At 37.8% G+C, this 18,847-nt stretch overlaps 1 protein-coding gene and 1 long non-coding RNA gene across 7 annotated transcripts in view; one reads left to right on the top strand and one right to left on the bottom strand.

Annotated features, from left to right (window-relative positions):
* Positions 1-18,847, top strand: part of LOC113655221 (CUB and sushi domain-containing protein 1) — a 334,957-nt gene that overhangs the window by 283,098 nt on the left and 33,012 nt on the right. For all 6 annotated transcript variants that reach the window (XM_027165618.2, XM_047811980.1, XM_027165619.2 and 3 more), the window contains 12 exons: positions 1,063-1,158; positions 2,371-2,574; positions 3,487-3,611; positions 4,072-4,168; positions 9,590-9,694; positions 11,402-11,520; positions 11,906-11,975; positions 12,099-12,215; positions 14,864-15,073; positions 15,871-16,059; positions 16,739-16,916; positions 18,284-18,429. In XM_027165618.2, coding sequence (XP_027021419.2) covers positions 1,063-1,158; positions 2,371-2,574; positions 3,487-3,611; positions 4,072-4,168; positions 9,590-9,694; positions 11,402-11,520; positions 11,906-11,975; positions 12,099-12,215; positions 14,864-15,073; positions 15,871-16,059; positions 16,739-16,916; positions 18,284-18,429 — 1,656 coding nt within the window. The remainder of the gene's footprint in view (positions 1-1,062; positions 1,159-2,370; positions 2,575-3,486; positions 3,612-4,071; positions 4,169-9,589; positions 9,695-11,401; positions 11,521-11,905; positions 11,976-12,098; positions 12,216-14,863; positions 15,074-15,870; positions 16,060-16,738; positions 16,917-18,283; positions 18,430-18,847) is intronic.
* The window catches only part of LOC113655229, a 61,850-nt gene continuing 57,996 nt past the window's right edge, over positions 14,994-18,847 (bottom strand). Inside the window, exons 5-6 of the long non-coding RNA XR_003443650.2 lie at positions 15,546-15,672; positions 14,994-15,431 (exon numbers count right to left, since the gene is read on the bottom strand). This is a non-coding gene — a long non-coding RNA (uncharacterized LOC113655229). The remainder of the gene's footprint in view (positions 15,432-15,545; positions 15,673-18,847) is intronic.

Here is an 18,847-nt window from a genome sequence, read left to right as displayed (position 1 = left end):
AAGATGTGCTGTAAATTCTGTCTCAGCCTTTGAGCCCAGCGGGCCAGAAATCCTGCCAGGCCTGTCTATTCACGCTAGAGTCGTTAACCCTGCAGGTTCCGCTGAGCAAGTTGCTCGTCATTAGCATCACACAAATTTCCCTTTTTTTTTTCAAATGACTTCGCATTTAAGATTTCTGTCTTCCGTCATTGAGATTAACAGAAAACGCTTGTTTGTGGAATATTTTCAGTAGATATATCTGGGATTCATTTATACATTTATTTTACACTTTTACACTTACTATAGAAACATATATGTAAAAAAGCAGATAAATAAACTAAAATAAGTATGAGTATAGTAATGCTTTAATAATACAATAATGTTTAAATTCAGATTTTTTTTATTATTTAATTTTTTTTTTTTCTTCAACTTTTCATTTGTCTTAGCAAATTAGAATTGAACTTTTTTTTTAAGGCATAGTTTGTTACTATGAGTTTTACATAGAGTTTTTTGACTGAGACCAAGGATATATATAATGTTCCTTAACAATAATGATCATTTAGTTGGCTGTTGGTCTCATGTGTCTGTTTCTTTATCTGACAGAAGGTGAATTACACGATTCCATCATGAAATGTTTCTACATACCTGCAAAAAAAGGCACACTTTGTACTGCAGCTTAGGAAACATGGTTTCATTAGAAATGTAGCATAAGCATTGTGGAACATAAAAGAAATCTAATCTAAGTCTAATTATACAGTGATCCACTGATATAGAACCCAGACCGGAGATGGTGAGGATACTTTAGCTCATTGTTCATGGCTTGAGTTTTTATGCCCAAGGGAGAGACCAGTGTTTCCTTTGGCTATTAATCTGCAGACGTGCAAGCTTCACTTCTCCACGTCTCTTTCTCTCTCTCCACCTTTCAGCATGTCCAGAAGGGACAGTTTGGTTATTAAGCCATCCGTCTTATATAGTAGCTCCATCTTATATAGTGACTCACTGTAGTTTATTACAGGACATTTACGGCCACGTGCCACTCTCAGGGAGTTAAATGTGATTATTTGGCATAACTGTGTATTGCAGGCGAGACCTTGCCTTTGGCCACTTCAAACCAGATCATGCTGAGGTTCAGTGCCAAAAGCGGCCCTTCTGCCAGGGGATTCCACTTTGTTTACCAAGGTATGTACACTTGCATCTCACATGAAAAGATACCAGATAGATAGATCAGATACCTCCAGATACGTGATGGATAGATCAGATACCTCCCTGGTATCTGATCTATCCATCTTATTTCACCTATATTCTTTTAAAGATAAATGACCCATTGTACTTTTACTACACATGAGTTGGTCATTAATTATTTTAGGGATGGAACTGAATGATCATTTTGTACGTAATGCACACATTCAGATAGCAAAAGAAGGCCCTCGGTATTTCCTTTTTTTAATTTTCTTTTAAAGATGGGAAACAAGTAAACGTAGTATATATGTCTAAATCGTTCTAGTATATAATCAAAAGTAGTAATTTAACTGAATGGGACCTGTGTTAACCAGACCGTGTATTTGACTTTATTACTAACAAAAGAAAGCAAAGCGATGCTGGTCGTGTTCATCAGTATGCCAGAGTCAGTCGACGGTACATCAAGGGGAATGAGCGGATTGTCACAACTGAGGCACAGTTGACTCAAAAGAACAAATCTGCTATGATTTTTTAATGCAGTTGCAGGGAAAATGATTCTTAAGGTCTTAAAGGCAAGGTCCACACTCTGGCTATTCATTCAGCAGGACTTGTGTGTAAATGTAGATGTAAATGTCGGCTCCTGAGAACATGTCGAGACATTTTTGCCTCTGGTTACAATGAAATAATAAAGACGACATGTGATGCACGTACGGGATTTTTCTTTTCTGTTTTTTAAAGCTGGCTTTGTCGGCTGCTTCATAGAAACAGCGGACCTACTGTATTAAGTGATGTTTAATTTCACTGCACGCATATTGTAGACCATGCTCAATTTGTCTCTTTATTTTTATCACGTGTCAGTGTTTTATGGAGCACAGCATTAAATGGACAGCAGCATGTAAGTTAGGACTTTCTGTCAGTTAGGACAGTTTGTTACATGGAGGCAACTTGCATTGTGCACATCCACACGTCTTATGAACTTAAGAATACATCAAAGAACTGAGATTGAGCTACGATGCTCTAGTTAAGACTCCTACAAGGTTTAAAATGACATTTATTTGAAACCCTTTCACAATGACTCATTATGCATTTTAGAATTTCTCATTACAATAATACGGCTCTGAAAAACATTGCAAATAATGGAGGACTGCGTGTGCGGATGAGGTGCTTTGCATCTGCTCTGTTTTGATTAGAAATTCATTTGCACCTGTCTAGCTGTTCCACGCACCAGTGACACGCAATGCAGTTCCATCCCCGAGCCCAGATACGGCAGGCGGATCGGTTCGGAATTCTCAGCCGGCTCCATTGTTCGATTCGAGTGCAGCCCAGGATACCTGCTACAGGGATCCAAAGCCATTAAGTGCCACTCAGTCCCCAATGCACTGGCACAATGGAACGACACCATCCCCAGTTGCATAGGTAAGCTTTGTCCTGAATTTTTGCATTGTTTACACTTTATTCAGAATAAAAAGACAATTGAAAAGAGCTCAGCATGGAGGGGCTGCAGATGGAAGGTGTTGTGAGGGGTTTGAACTTTTTAATACGTGCAAGACTGACATTTGCAGGTTGAACATTGGCCAGATTCACAGAATTATTTACCCTTAAGTAAAGGACTTAACCTTCAAACCTCTGGGAGAATAGAGTTCTACTGACCCTGTACTAATTTATCTGTGTGCCAGAATTCAAAGGCTACTGGGATATGCTAAATGAAGTACAAGTAGACGGTTTCTTAAAATATAACAATCTTTTAAAGAAACTGTGGATAAAGGATCATAACCTTTAGAGAACAAACCCATGAACATGATTTGGAGATTTTCCGATATATTGGATAAGCAACCTAGACACAGCTGTTTGGCTTAAATTTTTCAGCTTAAGTCTAAAAACCGGGATTTATCTTTGAGGCCCCACTGGGTTATATTTCTTGGCTTAGCGCCTTTCTAAAAATACAATGTAAAGTTCTGGGTCACAACCACATCGCTATATTTTATATCGTTATCCCATTCCTTCCATCAGTATATTCTTATAATGTCATTTTGGGAATTTTCCTTTTAGCTCGAACTGGTCTGATGGAAATTTACCCAAATGACACGGTCTAGTAACTCATGAAATATGCATAGTTTGCTTGAATTAATGAATTCTGTGATGCATGCTACCTTTGTGTTAGTCAGTAAAAAATGATTCAGTAATATTTTTGGTTAAAATTCAAGTTCTCATTTTTGCATGGGTGGATGCTATTTCCTGCAGGGCCGTAGTAAGCATAGTTCTAGCATCCTGTGTGAGAAAAGATGTGGGAAGTGTGTCTCACTACACTGAGGTCTTTTCCTCCCATAGTTCCGTGCAGTGGGAATATGACAGAGAGACGAGGCACTATCCTTTCCCCCGGCTTCCCAGAGCCCTATGGGAACAGCCTGAACTGTGTATGGAGGATCAGCGTCACCGAAGGGGCCGGGATTCAGGCAAGTTTAAAAATAAATAAATAAATAAATAAATAAAAGCACGTGAGCTCATCAAAAGCAATAAGCCAGAGCCGACGACACAGCAGACTGGAACACATTTTGTCCGGGAACACATTTCACCCCGCTGCAAGCAGGCTGAATTACACCAGCTAATTTTAGAGTTGGAAGAAAAAAAAGCCTGGTGCCGATGGCAGCACAGGAGATAGCATGTGAATATTATGCAATCGCACAGAGATTTAGCAGGATGAGAAAATGATGCATAAGCTCATTCTGATGAATATTCAAAAAGATCTAAAAGCAAAATATGCAGAACTGAAATTTGTATGCTGTTAATACGTTTTATACTAGACTGAAACGAAATGAGAACTCTTTTTTTTTTTTAATTAGAATATTGTCCATTTTCCTTAACTCTTATTTGTCTGTATGTAAAAGTAACCCATTCATCCTGTATGCCTCCCAGATCCAAGTGATAAGCTTTGCTACGGAGCATAACTGGGATTCCTTAGAGATCTATGATGGCGGTGATATGACTGCGCCAAAGCTTGGCAGTTTTTCAGGTGAGTAGATTCTTTATTAAGCACTTTTTAGTCTTTTATTGCAATAGTCAGCGCCGACCACACATGGTGTCTCTGTGGTGTGTCATTCATCCAGGCTCGTTATTTTTTTATGTCACATTAAATCTCAAAGCCAATCTCTCCTACTAATTTTATTCACTCGAAAATGGGGAGGCACCAAGATTGAGCACAGTCCAAAGCCATCTCCATGCCATTGTTGACATGACAGATGAATGCCCTCATTTAGAAGTTGGACAAACAACAGTATCAGCTCTAGGGGCCGTTTGAGGTCTGACTGGCAACTCTTAGTGCTTTCTTGTCATCCCAATTAATTATAGCCAAAGGATTCTCACAACTAAACATCTGTGTGCTTGTAATTTGACAACTGAATATTACTAGCGTAGTGTAGGATACTATTAGTGTGTAGTCCCAAATTTCATTTATTCTAGTCATACGGCATTGGTTTTCATATATTTAATGTTATCTACTAAATTCAGGAAGATTATTATTATTGTTATTATTATTAAGTTGGTTAATGATAATAACTTAAAATGTCTCATTCAGCATCAAATCACTAAACAATCTAGCTGAAATAATTTATGAAGAATTCTTGTACATTAAAATAGTGAGAGATAAAAAATTTATTAGTTTGTTTATTTTATATTATTAATGGCTCTGGAAATGTGTGGTGGGGGGGGGGCATTTACACCAGTTCTTTAAGGAAAACAACAAATAAAAAAGGGTATTTATATTATATATTGAACACGTGTATTTATAGAATGCCAATTATTGTTCTATATGACATTAACGACATTATTGATGCCTGCAGCATGTTTATTTCTCTCTTTCTCTCAAATATAATATATATATAAATCTTATCTTGTCTGTGTGTGTGTGTGTGTGTGTGTATATATATATATATATATATATATATATATATATATATATATATATATATATATATATATATATATATAAAATAAAGTAAAATAAAGTAAAATGCCTATTCCTGGAGTGGAGTGTATAGTACAGTGTATTATAGTACAGTGTATAGTGTATAGACTAGAAGGTGAGAGGGAGGTTTAATCTTTTTCCCAGTGTCCTCCCACTGGAGTGAGTTGAAACTAGTCCTGCAGCACCACTTTCAACATGTCTGTACTCGACTCATCCCACTGGCACAGCAGGACACTAGCGAAAGGTCACCCGAGTGCCCCCTGGCACATTCTGCCTGCCATGATCTCACTTTGACTCCTGCACAGCTCCTGTTGCCCTGCTCCTATTTCTCCCAGCACAGATGCTGAACACTGAGACCCCCTGCCTTACCCTCCAACCACTTAGGAAAGTGCCCAGCAAATTCACCCGTCACGTCCGTATGATTGAAGCAGCTCGAAAAATGTATCATTTCTTCACATCTGTGGCTCAGTGGTGCAAATTATGCTGTCCTGATGCCATTACATCCATTGCAAATACATCAGATCAAAGAATCTAGAGGCATTATGAAGAGGTCTTGTGGCCAGATTAAAAACACTTCACCTTTATGTACCTTTATGCATTCTTGTAAAAAGCCTTCAATTTATTTTCTCGACGGTCCCAAATCCTGTGTGGATTAGATTGTTAATTAAAATGTCAGTTATATTTTGTGTTCCTGTCTCCCATCCTTTTTTAGTCATGCAGGACTAATTGTTGCTCATCACTTCCCGATTCAATTACAGTAGTTTTTTTTTCCCCCTTTATTTTAAGCAATACATTTTTTTCCTCTTAGGTGACCCATGCAATTTATATTTACTTAAAGAGTTTGAGACATGTAATTACATTAATGTATAACAAGCTGCATTTTTCCCATTAAAGCTAGAGTCTATATTAAAGGCGCATTCCACAAAATCCATAATATAAGGCTGTAATTCTTCACCATGAAGGCAGTTTGGAGGGATCCTTCCAATTTTGCTGAAAAATGAGCTAGCGATGAATTACAACGTCCCCATATACTTTACTCGAAATCCCACAGAATGCATAATATTACTACAATCCATTATACATACAGTGTGTTCTTCATCATGAACCTTTATAAAGAGATGTAGACTACATTTAGCTGCCAAAACCCGACGCACCGTGCCGATTCAGTGTTGAACAATTTTCCAAACATCTCAAATGATTCAAAATCATCATGGTAAACAATGGCAATACATTGTGCGCTTTATACGTGTGAATACTATTTAATGCACTTAGATGTGGGAAGTAGCATGACGACTTAAACATCGACAGCTCATAGCATTTACATTACATTTCCATTTTGTCATTAGTCATTTGGCAAATGATCCGGAGAGACTTATAAAATGTGAAAATAGCCCCAAGTCCCTAATGAATCTGAAAACACCTAAGCAAAGATTCTTGTTTTGAATCAGCAATCTAGTCAAACAAACATCAGCATCCGCTGCACGAGTCTATTGGAAAACATGTACAGCATGACACATTAATATGCATCTTACAGAAAGGTACATGTAATCATTTATATAAGTGGTATATGAATATTTAATTAATGCTTTCATAATGGTGAATTTATACATGCATTAATCATTACTGCATCAAGAATTAATGAAGAGTAAACACCAATAGCCAGCTGAGTTGTATTTGAATAACCGATTAAATCTTGTTTACTCTGTTAATTAAAATTACTATTAGGCCACATTCCTTTAATATGGAATGTCTGATCTCCAACTAGGAAAAAAACAAAAAAGTAAAAGCCTCTGCTTATCTTGGACTTCATACTCAGAGCTCTCGATTAATAAATCGACAGTAAATTATTAATTACTTCACTACTTTAAACATGGGTATAGTAGCGTCTACTTTCAATCCATCAACATAGGCACACAAGTTGGTTAAATCTATAACACTGACCATACAGCGGGCTGGTTTGAGAAAGACGATGTATCATAAACTCATGAACACTGATGTTAGATGGCTAGCTTGTTGCTAGCATGTAGCTCACTAGGAAGTGGGATGTGGTAGCTCAGAGGTTAAGGTGTTGGGCTACTGATCGGAAGGTCATGGGTCGAACCCCAGGTCCACCAAGCTGCCACTGCTGGGCCCCTGAGCAAGGCCCTTAACCCTCAGTTGCTCAGTTGTACGTCAGTCTGGATAAATGCCGTAAATGTAGGAAGTGTACAGCACAGTGCAGCTTGAGACATAAGAATGAAGTGTAGTGCGGCAAACAAAAGGAGACGTCATAGCAGACGGAACTGAATTACAATCCATCTGTGCACCTGTTATATGGTGTTTCATCTTATTTAAATGACCGCTCTTATTTGTCTTTATTTCTGGATCTATAATGCCTTGCTTTCTTAACTTGTTCTCACAATTCTAAATGTTTTCACACAAACATTTCTGTAGTCAGTGCCATTAATATGAATTTGTCCAAAGTTATATAAATAGTTGGGGTTAAGCTACGCTGTGTACAAAATGTTCATGTTTAACTATTATCATTATTAATGGCTATTCAAAAATGACTTAGTTGGTGGCTTTTAATGTATACAGTAGGCTTCATTATTTCCTGGATGTGCAAAGGATTAGTGACTTAGTTGGCATGCAAGTATTAATATATCGCATATTAATGCACCTTACATTGAAATATTTAATGCAGATAGGATGAATGCTCCCCACCAATCACATAGGTGGAACACAAACTAAATCTGTGTATCACTAACAGAGAGATTTCCTGTGAGAAGTTTCTCTGTCGTAACAATTGCTGCTGGCAGCCAAAGTAATGCAGTGCCCTGAATGCACCATATTCAATCCAGCAAAATCTATTTAGGCACATCATAGTCTCATCTGACAGGTATAAGAATGCAGTAGATTGCTGTCTCGCTCATGGAAATGAAGATGTGCTGAATAGATAGACACTGGATGGGGCTCTATTGGGCCTGTCAGACCTCATCTAGAAATTATTAGTCAGGTCATTCAAGCGCAAAAAAGCGTTTTTCCAGCTTCAGTCATCAGTGTAATGCACTAGGACTAATACCTGCCTACTATTGGCTAGAATAGCATGACTCAGGCCTTTACAGGTTGTGAACTGGACAAAAAAAAGCCACCGTTTAGTCATTATTTGGCCAGGGATCGCTAAATATTTCACAGATTTTACTGTGGCTGATGATGATATAGTGAATGAGTAAAATATATAAATTTTCAGGGATGGGTTACAAACAAGTACATTTTTAGGCTTCCAATAAAGTTTATACACTTTACCTGAATTTATTGATCGTTCATGTTTCAGAGGTTGCCAGATAGTAGAATTGTGTAGAATTATACAAGACATAACACAGAATAACATAAAACTAAGAGACAAAAAATGAAAAGGACTAATAAAGACTAATATGATGATTTATAAATAAAGAATTGAATTAAAAATGTATTTAGAGTCTAGTGTATCGCTGCATGAATAGTCCTAATTGTAATAATCAGATTAATGACTGCAAAATTGCATTTAACAATACGGCTTCCATCCTCATTATTTGGCAGCTTGTAACATGGCACGTGATCCAGCACACGGTATTATTTTACTTTATATTATGCTCCAATAGTTACTTGTGCAGAAAAATTAATGAAGACCAAATGCTTAAATAAAGGTCATGAAAACATGATGTGTGCAAATTATAGGATTGTAATGTTTAACACATTTAATTTGTCGAATTAATAAAATGTAGCTTTCACTCTGTTCAATACAAGTATTGAACAGTGGTCTTTGTTACACATGCTTAAGAAACTATAAATATGGACCAATTCAGACCAATTTCAGTGTTTACAATGCTTACAGTACATAGCTTGGGGAAATGGAGTCTTTACATTTGTGAATACTCATAATTACTCCTTTCTCTGAAGCAGGCCTGAATTCTGTCTGAAAAATGTTACCAGATCATCTAATGAATTTCAGAATGAGTGCCATGTGTGTGCTCCAAAATGTCAGAAGCACACAAAAGCCTTACAATAATAACCTCACAATTCTAATTACAGTTACTTCTCTTCAATATAATTCACTGTATTTCAAAATAATCTCTGGGGGTCGGTTAAATAACAATGAACTAATTTACATCATACAAAATATACAGAATGGCTGTATCTTGTTATTAAAAAGAATGTGATGGCACACAAAGCAGTAAAAACTCCCCTTTAAACATGAGATAAAGGTTCTTTCAAGGCAATGGAAGGCCAGTAACAAACCTAAACTACTAATGTCTGTCAAAATATGTTTGATTTTTTTTATCCAACTTTCTTGAATGACCTCAAAACACAGTTTGACTTCATGTGGTAACAAAATTTAATCATCCTTGGGCTGAACAAAAGAAAATGTTGTTGACTGTTGACAGTCATGATGCATTTGAAGTGTTTTTAAATTTGGTTTCTCTGTTGACTGCCTTTTATTATTTGTCTCAGGTACAACAGCACCGGCCTTGTTAAACAGCACATCTAACCAGCTCTACTTACACTTTCATACTGATATCAGCGTCGTCGCTGCTGGATTTCACCTGGAGTACAAAAGTGAGTAAAGAACGTGCTGTGTTTGTCAGCCCGTTCTCCTGTCTGACCTTGTAGTGGTTCAGTGCAAATGAACAATTTATTTATTATGATCAGTCGTGCACATAACTTTGGCATTCATACACCCACTTACAAAGCACTTGTACATACCAAACTTTGCAGAGTAAAGAGCACGAATAACAAACTTGCATTGTAGCAGCTGTAACATTCATTCCAACATCCCTTTTTTCTCTCTTTTATTTTAATATGCCTGCTTATCTCTGCCATGCCATTTACACTATAATTGAAATTACACTATACAATACACTATAGAATACAGTCTAATATTATCGTTAAGGGCTTGATTAGAATGGAAGCAGAAACAATTGGGAGTCTTTTCTTGTGTCCAGTGTTGCACCTACTGTACAGCTTTACTTTTATTAAGTTCTTCTGGGTTTTTGGGGTAAGCATTGTAATGAAAGTCATTTCCTCTTAGGGTGTACATTTCTGATGTTGGAATTTAAAGAAGCAGCATTTTGTTTTCCTCTTTGTATTCTGGGATGCAGTTCAGACCAACGGTCAGATTCAGATAGCATCAGGGTTCCTCTCTGTGAAAATGGATGTGTGTGTATGCGTGTCCATGTGTTTAGAGCATGGCTTTTCATCTGCCCAGCCCTGATGTACACCACCTCACCTAATTCACTTCCCCACATCTCCTCATTTGTCTGTTTCTATCCTCAGTCCCCTCAATGACACGGTCCAATTTGTCTGCTTCTCTGCCTGCATCCATTTAGAAAGCTGCTCAGCGGCTAGTGCTAGCGATGTAACACAAAATGATGCTCCCTTAAAAAGAGCATTAAGCACTTCTCTTATCTTAATGCATGCCATCATGCTTATCAGGTTGCTGCAAAAAAAAAAAAAAAAAAATAGTGCCGGAATTTTCCGGCTCCTTGAGCTTCCCCGCTCTCTCTTTTCTACGGAATCGCAGTAAATCAGTGAACTCTAAATACATCTCAGAGTTATGGCACACTCCATCAACATGTAGCCCAATTAGGCCCGCCGCCAGTGTAATGGTCCATAGAAGTACAATAATAACAATCAGCTCTAGTGGAGTAGTGGCTCAGTTGAGAATCTGAACACAGGCTGAAATGTCATTTCTGAATTAGAGACGTAATGCGCATTATGATTCCCGGCATGGGGCAACTTGGTCACTTATTCAAGAGACACGCTGTGTCAGTCATTTGATTTCATATACTAAGATAAATGTGGTTGCCATTATGAAGGATAAAAAAACTGAACGCACATAGTCAAATGCAGTGTAAATTATTTGCAAACAAAATGCTCTATTTTCTATCATCGTATTCTAAAAGCACCTAAAAGCTCTGATCTGCCTGTCATCTTTTGCTTTTGGAGCTTATGATGTGGCATGCATATAAATACGATGCATATTTCTTATGTTGGGATACTCCAAAGCTGAAAACTTTAAATATTATATATCTATATTTTGGCTATTTATAGGAACTATAGGGCTGTTCATTCTTAAATCAATCAAGTCCCCCTGGTCACTAACTAGCTCTTCTTTCCAGCCGTTTCTCAGTCAAAACCTGTCTGTTACAAATGAAGTGTTTTTGCAGAGGCTGTGAGGTGATATTTAGCTACTTGTTTTGTTTGGGTTACTTTTTGGCAGTGAGTGATGCTGTTTAGTGATCTTTTATTTCTTTTTGTTTTTAGCTGTAGGCCTGACCGCATGTCCAGAGCCAGTCGTGCCGGCCAACGGCATTAAGAGTGGGGATCGGTACATGGTGAACGAAGTGGTATCGTTCAGCTGCGAGCCAGGATACGTGCTGCAAGTAAGGAACAATGCACACTCTGGTTTCCCTAATCAGACCCCCTGGAACCAAAAGAGTTTTATTCCCCTTAGAAAAATAATAATGGAGACCAGCTAAATGCCTCAATAAAATAAAAATTGTCACATACCCTGAAAAAACCTTTTAGTGCCTGTCCTAGCTTTCACACCAGTTAAATTGTCTACTCAGTGACTTGCTGATCATGGAGAAACTAATTAGTCTGTAAATTTGCGCTTACATCATTTCAACTTGGATTCTGATAGCAACTCACTTTTAGATTTTTAAGATATTTAGAAAAATGTATTCAGCATTAATGCATGGTGATAAAAACAATATTCTTTTGTGCCTTTCTTTTGTGTGTCAATTTTTTTGATTTTTTTTTTTTTAGGGTCATTCTCACATCACATGTATGCCAGGCACTGTACGACGCTGGAACTACCCACCTCCACTGTGCATCGGTATAATCACCCCACTACACACAGGGCATTGCCTGTTATAACTCATGCATATATTTTTGCTCTTAGATTAAAAATATCACAAAAAGCTTATCATTTGTCCTGTATGGTTGTTATTGAAACCAGCCAAGTGTGGTGGCACGCTCAACGATATGAGTAATGTGATACTGAGCCCTGGCTTCCCTGGAAACTACCCTGGCAACTTGGACTGTACATGGAGGATCCTCTTGCCCATCGGATATGGTGAGTAAACTAACTTGAATCTAAACCAAATACCAAAAGGAATTTGTTAACTAAACTTAATTCTAAATTTAACCCTAACTTTTACCATCAGTATTTAAATAGATCAGTGACTGTACTGTATATACTGCCTTGTTATTGGCTTGGAGATAATGAATGGAGTGGATCCAGATTTAGGAGTTCATGGAGCTGATGGAGTTCCTTATGTATTGGAACTTAGAATTATTAATTAGTATTCATACATTTGTAAATATTAGCACTCAGCAGTGGAGCAAGACTTACAGATCTGAAGTCTTGGCTGTTGTGACTTTGTTTAATTCCAGCATCACATTCGACCTTTTCCTCTTGGACACTTGCATTTCTTTCTGATCTTTCCCATATCGCTTCACTACAGAGCTCTGGCAATAACGTCCGAGTTTGAGGTTGAGCGAGTTTAAGTTAATTCAATTCAGAGACTTCGGCTGATGAATTGCAAATTGGTTCATCTGACTTTTGGTTATACATTTTAAACTGATTTCTCAGTTGCTTAATATATTTCCACCCCATGAATAAATGGACAGCCTCAGGAGAAGTGATTGCATTGACCTGAAATCATAAGTATTTTAGGTACGACGCAAAAGAATTATATCTAAGCAGGTGAAAATGTCTTCAATGTGGGCAAATGTATCTACTGCTTTTTATTATGAGATTATTATAAATCAAATTCATACTGTTCTGGAAAAGTAATCAACAGTCAACACCTTGTCACCAATTCAGGAGCGTGGTTGTGTAAAGTTGGTTTTATATTGGATATTCATCATGATATCACACTTTTAGATCTACTTTATTGTTTTACACACATGGTATTTAAATTGTCACCTGCAACGTGTAGGTTGAAACCCATATGTAAATAATAATGATAACAAAACTATATGCATATGATAATGTGCAAATGGTTGCACACAATAGTGTGCCTTCTGTGAATTAAACTTCCACAGGTTTTATTTAAATTCTGTTTACATTAGAGTCTTGAACGTGTGGCGAATATCTAATATGAACCCAACTTTATCAGTAATATTTTCATAATTATAAGAAAATGCCTCTTCTGTTTTTTTTCCTTAGAATGGAAGAGAATTAGAGAAACACACAAATGCACAATAAAACTAAAACTAGCAATATGTAGAGAGTCAGGCTGAATTAATATCCTATTAAAATGCTGTAAATCCTTCCAACAGTTAAATGTCACTAAGCAGACCGATATATGCAAGTGCATGTTTTCTGGTTTTATTAACAACAATGTAGTAAAAAAAGGCAAACGATTCTCGGAAACACTAGGCAGGCAATTGTTTAGTTAATCAGCAAACAGGCTCAAAACTAGACAAGACTAAATCAGGAAACATGAAGCAAACTGTGGTAAAAACACTAATCGCAATGCCCCAGTGATAACAATGCCATCCGTTCATACAATGTAAACTGCAGTCCACAGACAGACACACAATGTCCTTTTACTAAAGGAAAGTGAAGTCTGAAAAGATGCTGTGACAGAAGTTTTGCTGATTCAAATGCTGTAGCTACAGATGGAAGTAGAATGAGCCGGAGGGACTAAGCACAGCAGTCTATCACTACTAATATAAAGGTTTGGCCCTGAGAGGAGGGCAGATCTGTGATAAAGTGTACCGAGATACGGGACCATGGGCATTATGAGACAAATTAAGGCAGCTGGGAGATTATGTGGACCCTCTGACAAAGTTTCTTAAGTAGCACATCATGCTACTATGCTCAAACAACAAGGGGGAAACCCAACGGATTCTCCTGCTATTGAAGCTCATCCACCTCACGTGACATGCATTCCGAGATGCATTTCTGTACATCATGGTGGTACATAATGGTTACTAGATTTACCGTAGTCATCATTTCAGCTCCAACTAGTCTTGAATATTCTCTTCTGTCATCTCATCACCACTTCTCACTGAATTTTATTAATTTTTTGCATTTTGCATCAATTTTTTGCATCATTCTAATCTTTAGAGAATCTTTAGAGATTAAAAAAAAAATCCCAGGTGATCAACGGGTTTTCAAACACTCAAACCAGCCCATCTGGCGCCAACAACCATTTCACAATCACAGTCACTGAAATCAAATCTGATGCATGATGTGGACATTAATGGTCGTTCAAGGAAAGCACATTATCCACCAGTTATGTTATATACTGGATGTGATATCGGCTGAACTCTTATCTTCGCCAAAAAGCACAGGGTGAATGTTTACAAGTCACAAAGTTTTCCTATACGCAATTATTACGAAACTAATTAAAAAACCAAACATTTATTTTGCTGGTAATGTAGTGTAGGTGTTATGTTGGTGTATTATAAAGGAAAGATGTGTTTTTGAAAGACACTTTGTTAAAAATAGTAAATAGTACAAGTTTTAACAATTTTATTCCCCGTCCTCTTGTTGCCTTACACTTACTAATGAGGTGATTAATGAGCAGAAGTAGATTGTGTGAATTTTCCTGCAGGTGATAATGTAAGTTAAAAGCCACTGGAACTTTGCCCATTCTTAGCAGTTTAGCATGCTGGCTGCACTCAGTGTTTTTAACCACAGGATGCTTTTTGAACAGGCATTTGGCCATTTGTGTAGTGCCGTAATCCGCTTGCTTCCACACCCTGCAGGAGCACACATCCAGTTCCTGAACTTCACTACTGAAGATAACCATGACTTCCTGGAGGTGCGTAATGGGCCTCAGCACAGCAGCGCACTGATTGGCCAGTACAGCGGTAGTGAACTTCCTGCTCCCCTCCTGAGCACAACTCATGAGACAGTCATCCACTTCTACAGCGACCACTCGCAAAATCGCCAGGGCTTCAGGCTCACATACCAAGGTGAGCAACAGCTTTTCATTCCTGACTGTATTAATCCCCTTACTGGAATCGTACTGTTTTGCTTCAAAAGGCTTGGCTACTCTCTGGTGGTGATTGGCAGGTGACCAAATTAGGGAAAATTGGGTGGGGGGGGGATCAATAGCTGCATGTGAATGTTTTTAAACCACCTGCAGCTACTTGTACAATCTCCATGGTTTCAGGTAATCTTACCAAGTTCCCTTCCCACACAGCATTTTTCTTCTGAAAAGCTCGGTGTGCATTTTAGGGAATGACAGGGATCATAGCACCCCTCTGAAAATAAGAGGCATCTACAGTGTTTGTTTGAGTGTCTGGTGGAAGGTGTGGGGATGGGATCCATCTGGCATGTGAGATTTGTTTTGTTCCAGAAAAAAACTTTTTCAAATCAATACGTGGATATAAACATTGTAATTCTGATTCTGACTTGATAAAAACGTGATAAGAAGTAACCTACCATTTGTCCTCATCGCCTACTTGTAGGTCAGATAGCATCCATGCCTCTTCTTACATCCCCTATTCTTCTCTCCCCCAATGGAGGTTCAAGAGTTGATTTGATTTGTAAGCTTCCTGTGTTTGTTTGCCTGAGGAAGAAATCAATTATGTGTTTTTGATATCACAGAAAGGCACTGAAGTGTGTAGAATAGATGATCATTCATAATAGATAATGAACAAACTGAATATGAAAACTATTTAAAACAAGGCATGCATGCCTGATTTTTCTGAATTTCTGAAAACATACTACAATATTCCAGTATCATATGTCTCTGTTTTTCTTCCAGCCTATCACTTACAAAATTGTCAAGACCCATATCCGTTCCTTAATGGATATATAATCCACAGTGACTTCAGTGCAGGGCAGTCCATTACATTTGAGTGTTATCCTGGATATGTTCTGGTTGGTTATCCAGTATTAACATGCCAGCATGGAACCAACCGTAAATGGAACCATCCATTTCCACGCTGTGAAGGTAAGTGACAAACATTGCAATGCTCCTGATAATGTTCATCTTTGCCCCTTCTTGATCTTTCTTGTTTAATGATTCAGAGGCAGATGGTGGTTTATATTTGCTCCAAGTTTGCAGTTGTAATAATTTTACAGATTTTCGCTAACTATTCTGAAGCCCCAAAGGCCTCTTTAACTGAAGTGTTGCTGCTTTGTGTTATACTGGTACAGCATATCAAGGACTGCTTTTTTCCCCGAAAGCTGCCTTTTAATTAAGCACCTTGAAGACTGATCCAGTGGAGACCAAGGCTACAGGGACCTGCTTTAAATTGCAGCCTTGATGATCAATCAGAGTAGTGCAGTGTGAAAGCCGTCTGGCCCATAATCAATCAACAGCACTGCACATTTTCTCTTTCTTCTGTCTGTCTCTGAGCACCAGACACCACCACCCCTCTCCCACCACTGTAACACTGCTTGCACCATCTTTCTCTTTCTCCCTATCTTCCACTTTGTGGAACCCCCCTCTTTTTCTTTAATCCTCTAGAAATCTGAACAGAAGGCCATGGTTCCCTGCCTGCCGACGCTATCATTAGTATGATGATGTCGCACTTCCCCACTGCTGATCATCTGCCATGAATATCTTTCTTGGGAAAGATAAATTATCTTAGTCCTTGTTCATGAATTGTGTATGTTTTTGTGCACAGCACCCTGTGGCTACAATGTGACGGCGCTGAACGGTACAATTTTTTCACCCGGATACCCCAACGAGTATCCGGATTCACAGGACTGCCTGTGGCTCATCACCGTACCACATGGCCATGGAGTGTACATCAACTTTACACTGCTCCAGACCGAGCCTGTAACCGACTACATTGCAGTGTGGTAAGTTCTCATCCCTGATCACACCAAAAAAAGAACTGTTTTTCTCAACTGTGAAACGCAGAGTCTTCTAAAGATTCCTGACCACAAAACAGTGGTGTAGCCAAGAATTCCTTTTTGGGAAAAATGAGGAAATCTGTTAAATAAAATCACTGTGAGATCTAGGATTGCAGCAACCAAAGTCGAATCAAATTTAAGGATTAAATACTTGGCAGCGAGTTGAAAAATTGAAAACCTTGGAGTTTTCACATGACACATGGCACAAAATGACAAATGTCAGTCAATCTTGTCATATTAACAGGAAATAGGGATATTATAATGGTTTCAATAAAATAATGCAAATAATATTTTGTGGCATGTTAATAAAAGGGAATGTGTTAGCCTAGTGGTTAGGGTTAGGAATATTGGATTAGGGCATTGGATTACTGATCAGAAGGTCATGAGTTGTCATCCCAGATCGACCAAGCTGCCACTGCTGGGCTCCTGAACAATGTAAGTCACATTGGATAAGGATGTCTGCTAAATGCTGTAAAAATGTAAATGAAAGCATATATACCAGGAAACCATGTAGCAGGTTTCTGACATTTTTCTTGTTGTGGTTGTTGTTTGAAATGGACGCACAAAAATGATTGAGCAATGAACATTATTGTTTAACGGTTATTGCTCTAAGAATATTATTTATTAGTAGTATATAATCAACTAAACAAAGCTTTATGTGTATGATGTTAAACATCCAAGAATACATTTATAAAAGTTTTCAAATATATATAATTAAATCTTCAAGATTTATAATTGTCTATACATACATACAGACTGGTGAGAAATTAACTGTTTTGCCATGAGGGCATTTTACTGAAATAGTTTGAGTCCCTTTACAGGGAAACATCATACTGTAGTAGTTCTACTGACTGATCACCTTTATCCCATGATAAAGTATTACATCCTTACGCATGGTTTGTCTGGAATCTGGAGATCTGTTCATTACTAGATTTAACATTATAGTTATATCATACAAGCCATTTTATTTCGTTTCTCTCTGACACCTCCATTTAAGTGGATCAAAAAGATGTGTAGCATTGAAGAAAGTGCAGGCTATCTGAGCCCTTTCTTAGTTACGTAGGCCATTAATCTTCAAAAGCCATTAAAAGAGTGGGCTACTCTGTTAAGTCATCATTTTTCCTGGTTTTCATTCAACATGGCCTGTAATGAAATGGCTTCACATGAAAGTCAGCACAAAATCCAGCCATAGATTTGAAAGCAAATCAATTTTCTCCAACTACTCCGGGGGAAAAAAAAGCAAGGCATTATTAAACTATTTAATGCAAGAATTGGGAGTAATGCATTTTCAATGTGCACTCGCTTTCTTGCAGGGATGGACCAGAACAAAGCAACCCACAGCTTGGAATCTTCAGTGGCAATACAGCCCTGGAATCAGCATACAGTTCTTTCAATCAGGTTCTTATCAAGTTTCACAGTGACTTCTCCACGAGCGGATTCTTTGTCCTCAATTTCCACGGTTAGTTTCTCTTCTAAATGAAAAAATATGTTGCTACTGAACCAATACATATCACGCAAAGTCTGTAGGGGAAATGGCTAAAACACAAGATTCATCTTGTTATCCGATATTCAATCATGCAGCCACTGGTTCTGATGACATCAGCATTTTTTAGGATCAGACTTGTCAGAAAAAGACACCTCTTTTTATGTTTGTTTGCTATTTGTGTCAGAATGTGTAAACTACAGGAAAAAAGGGGGCTTGCTTTCTTTCAATTTCAAGACAAGGAATATATACTGTACTGTACGCACACCACAACAAAACAGAAGCAAAGATTTTGCCCATAAATGTCCAATGACAGCAGTGTTGTTCTAACTTTATTAGTTGCAGCTGAAATTAAACAACGTTGATATTAATATACTTTATGGTTTCTATAGTA

The sequence above is a fragment of the Tachysurus fulvidraco genome, chromosome 4 (assembly GCF_022655615.1).
Source record: "Tachysurus fulvidraco isolate hzauxx_2018 chromosome 4, HZAU_PFXX_2.0, whole genome shotgun sequence".
Lineage (NCBI taxonomy): Eukaryota > Metazoa > Chordata > Actinopteri > Siluriformes > Bagridae > Tachysurus > Tachysurus fulvidraco.
Note: the sequence above shows the minus strand (reverse complement) of the source record. Positions and strands in the feature narration are given on the sequence as shown.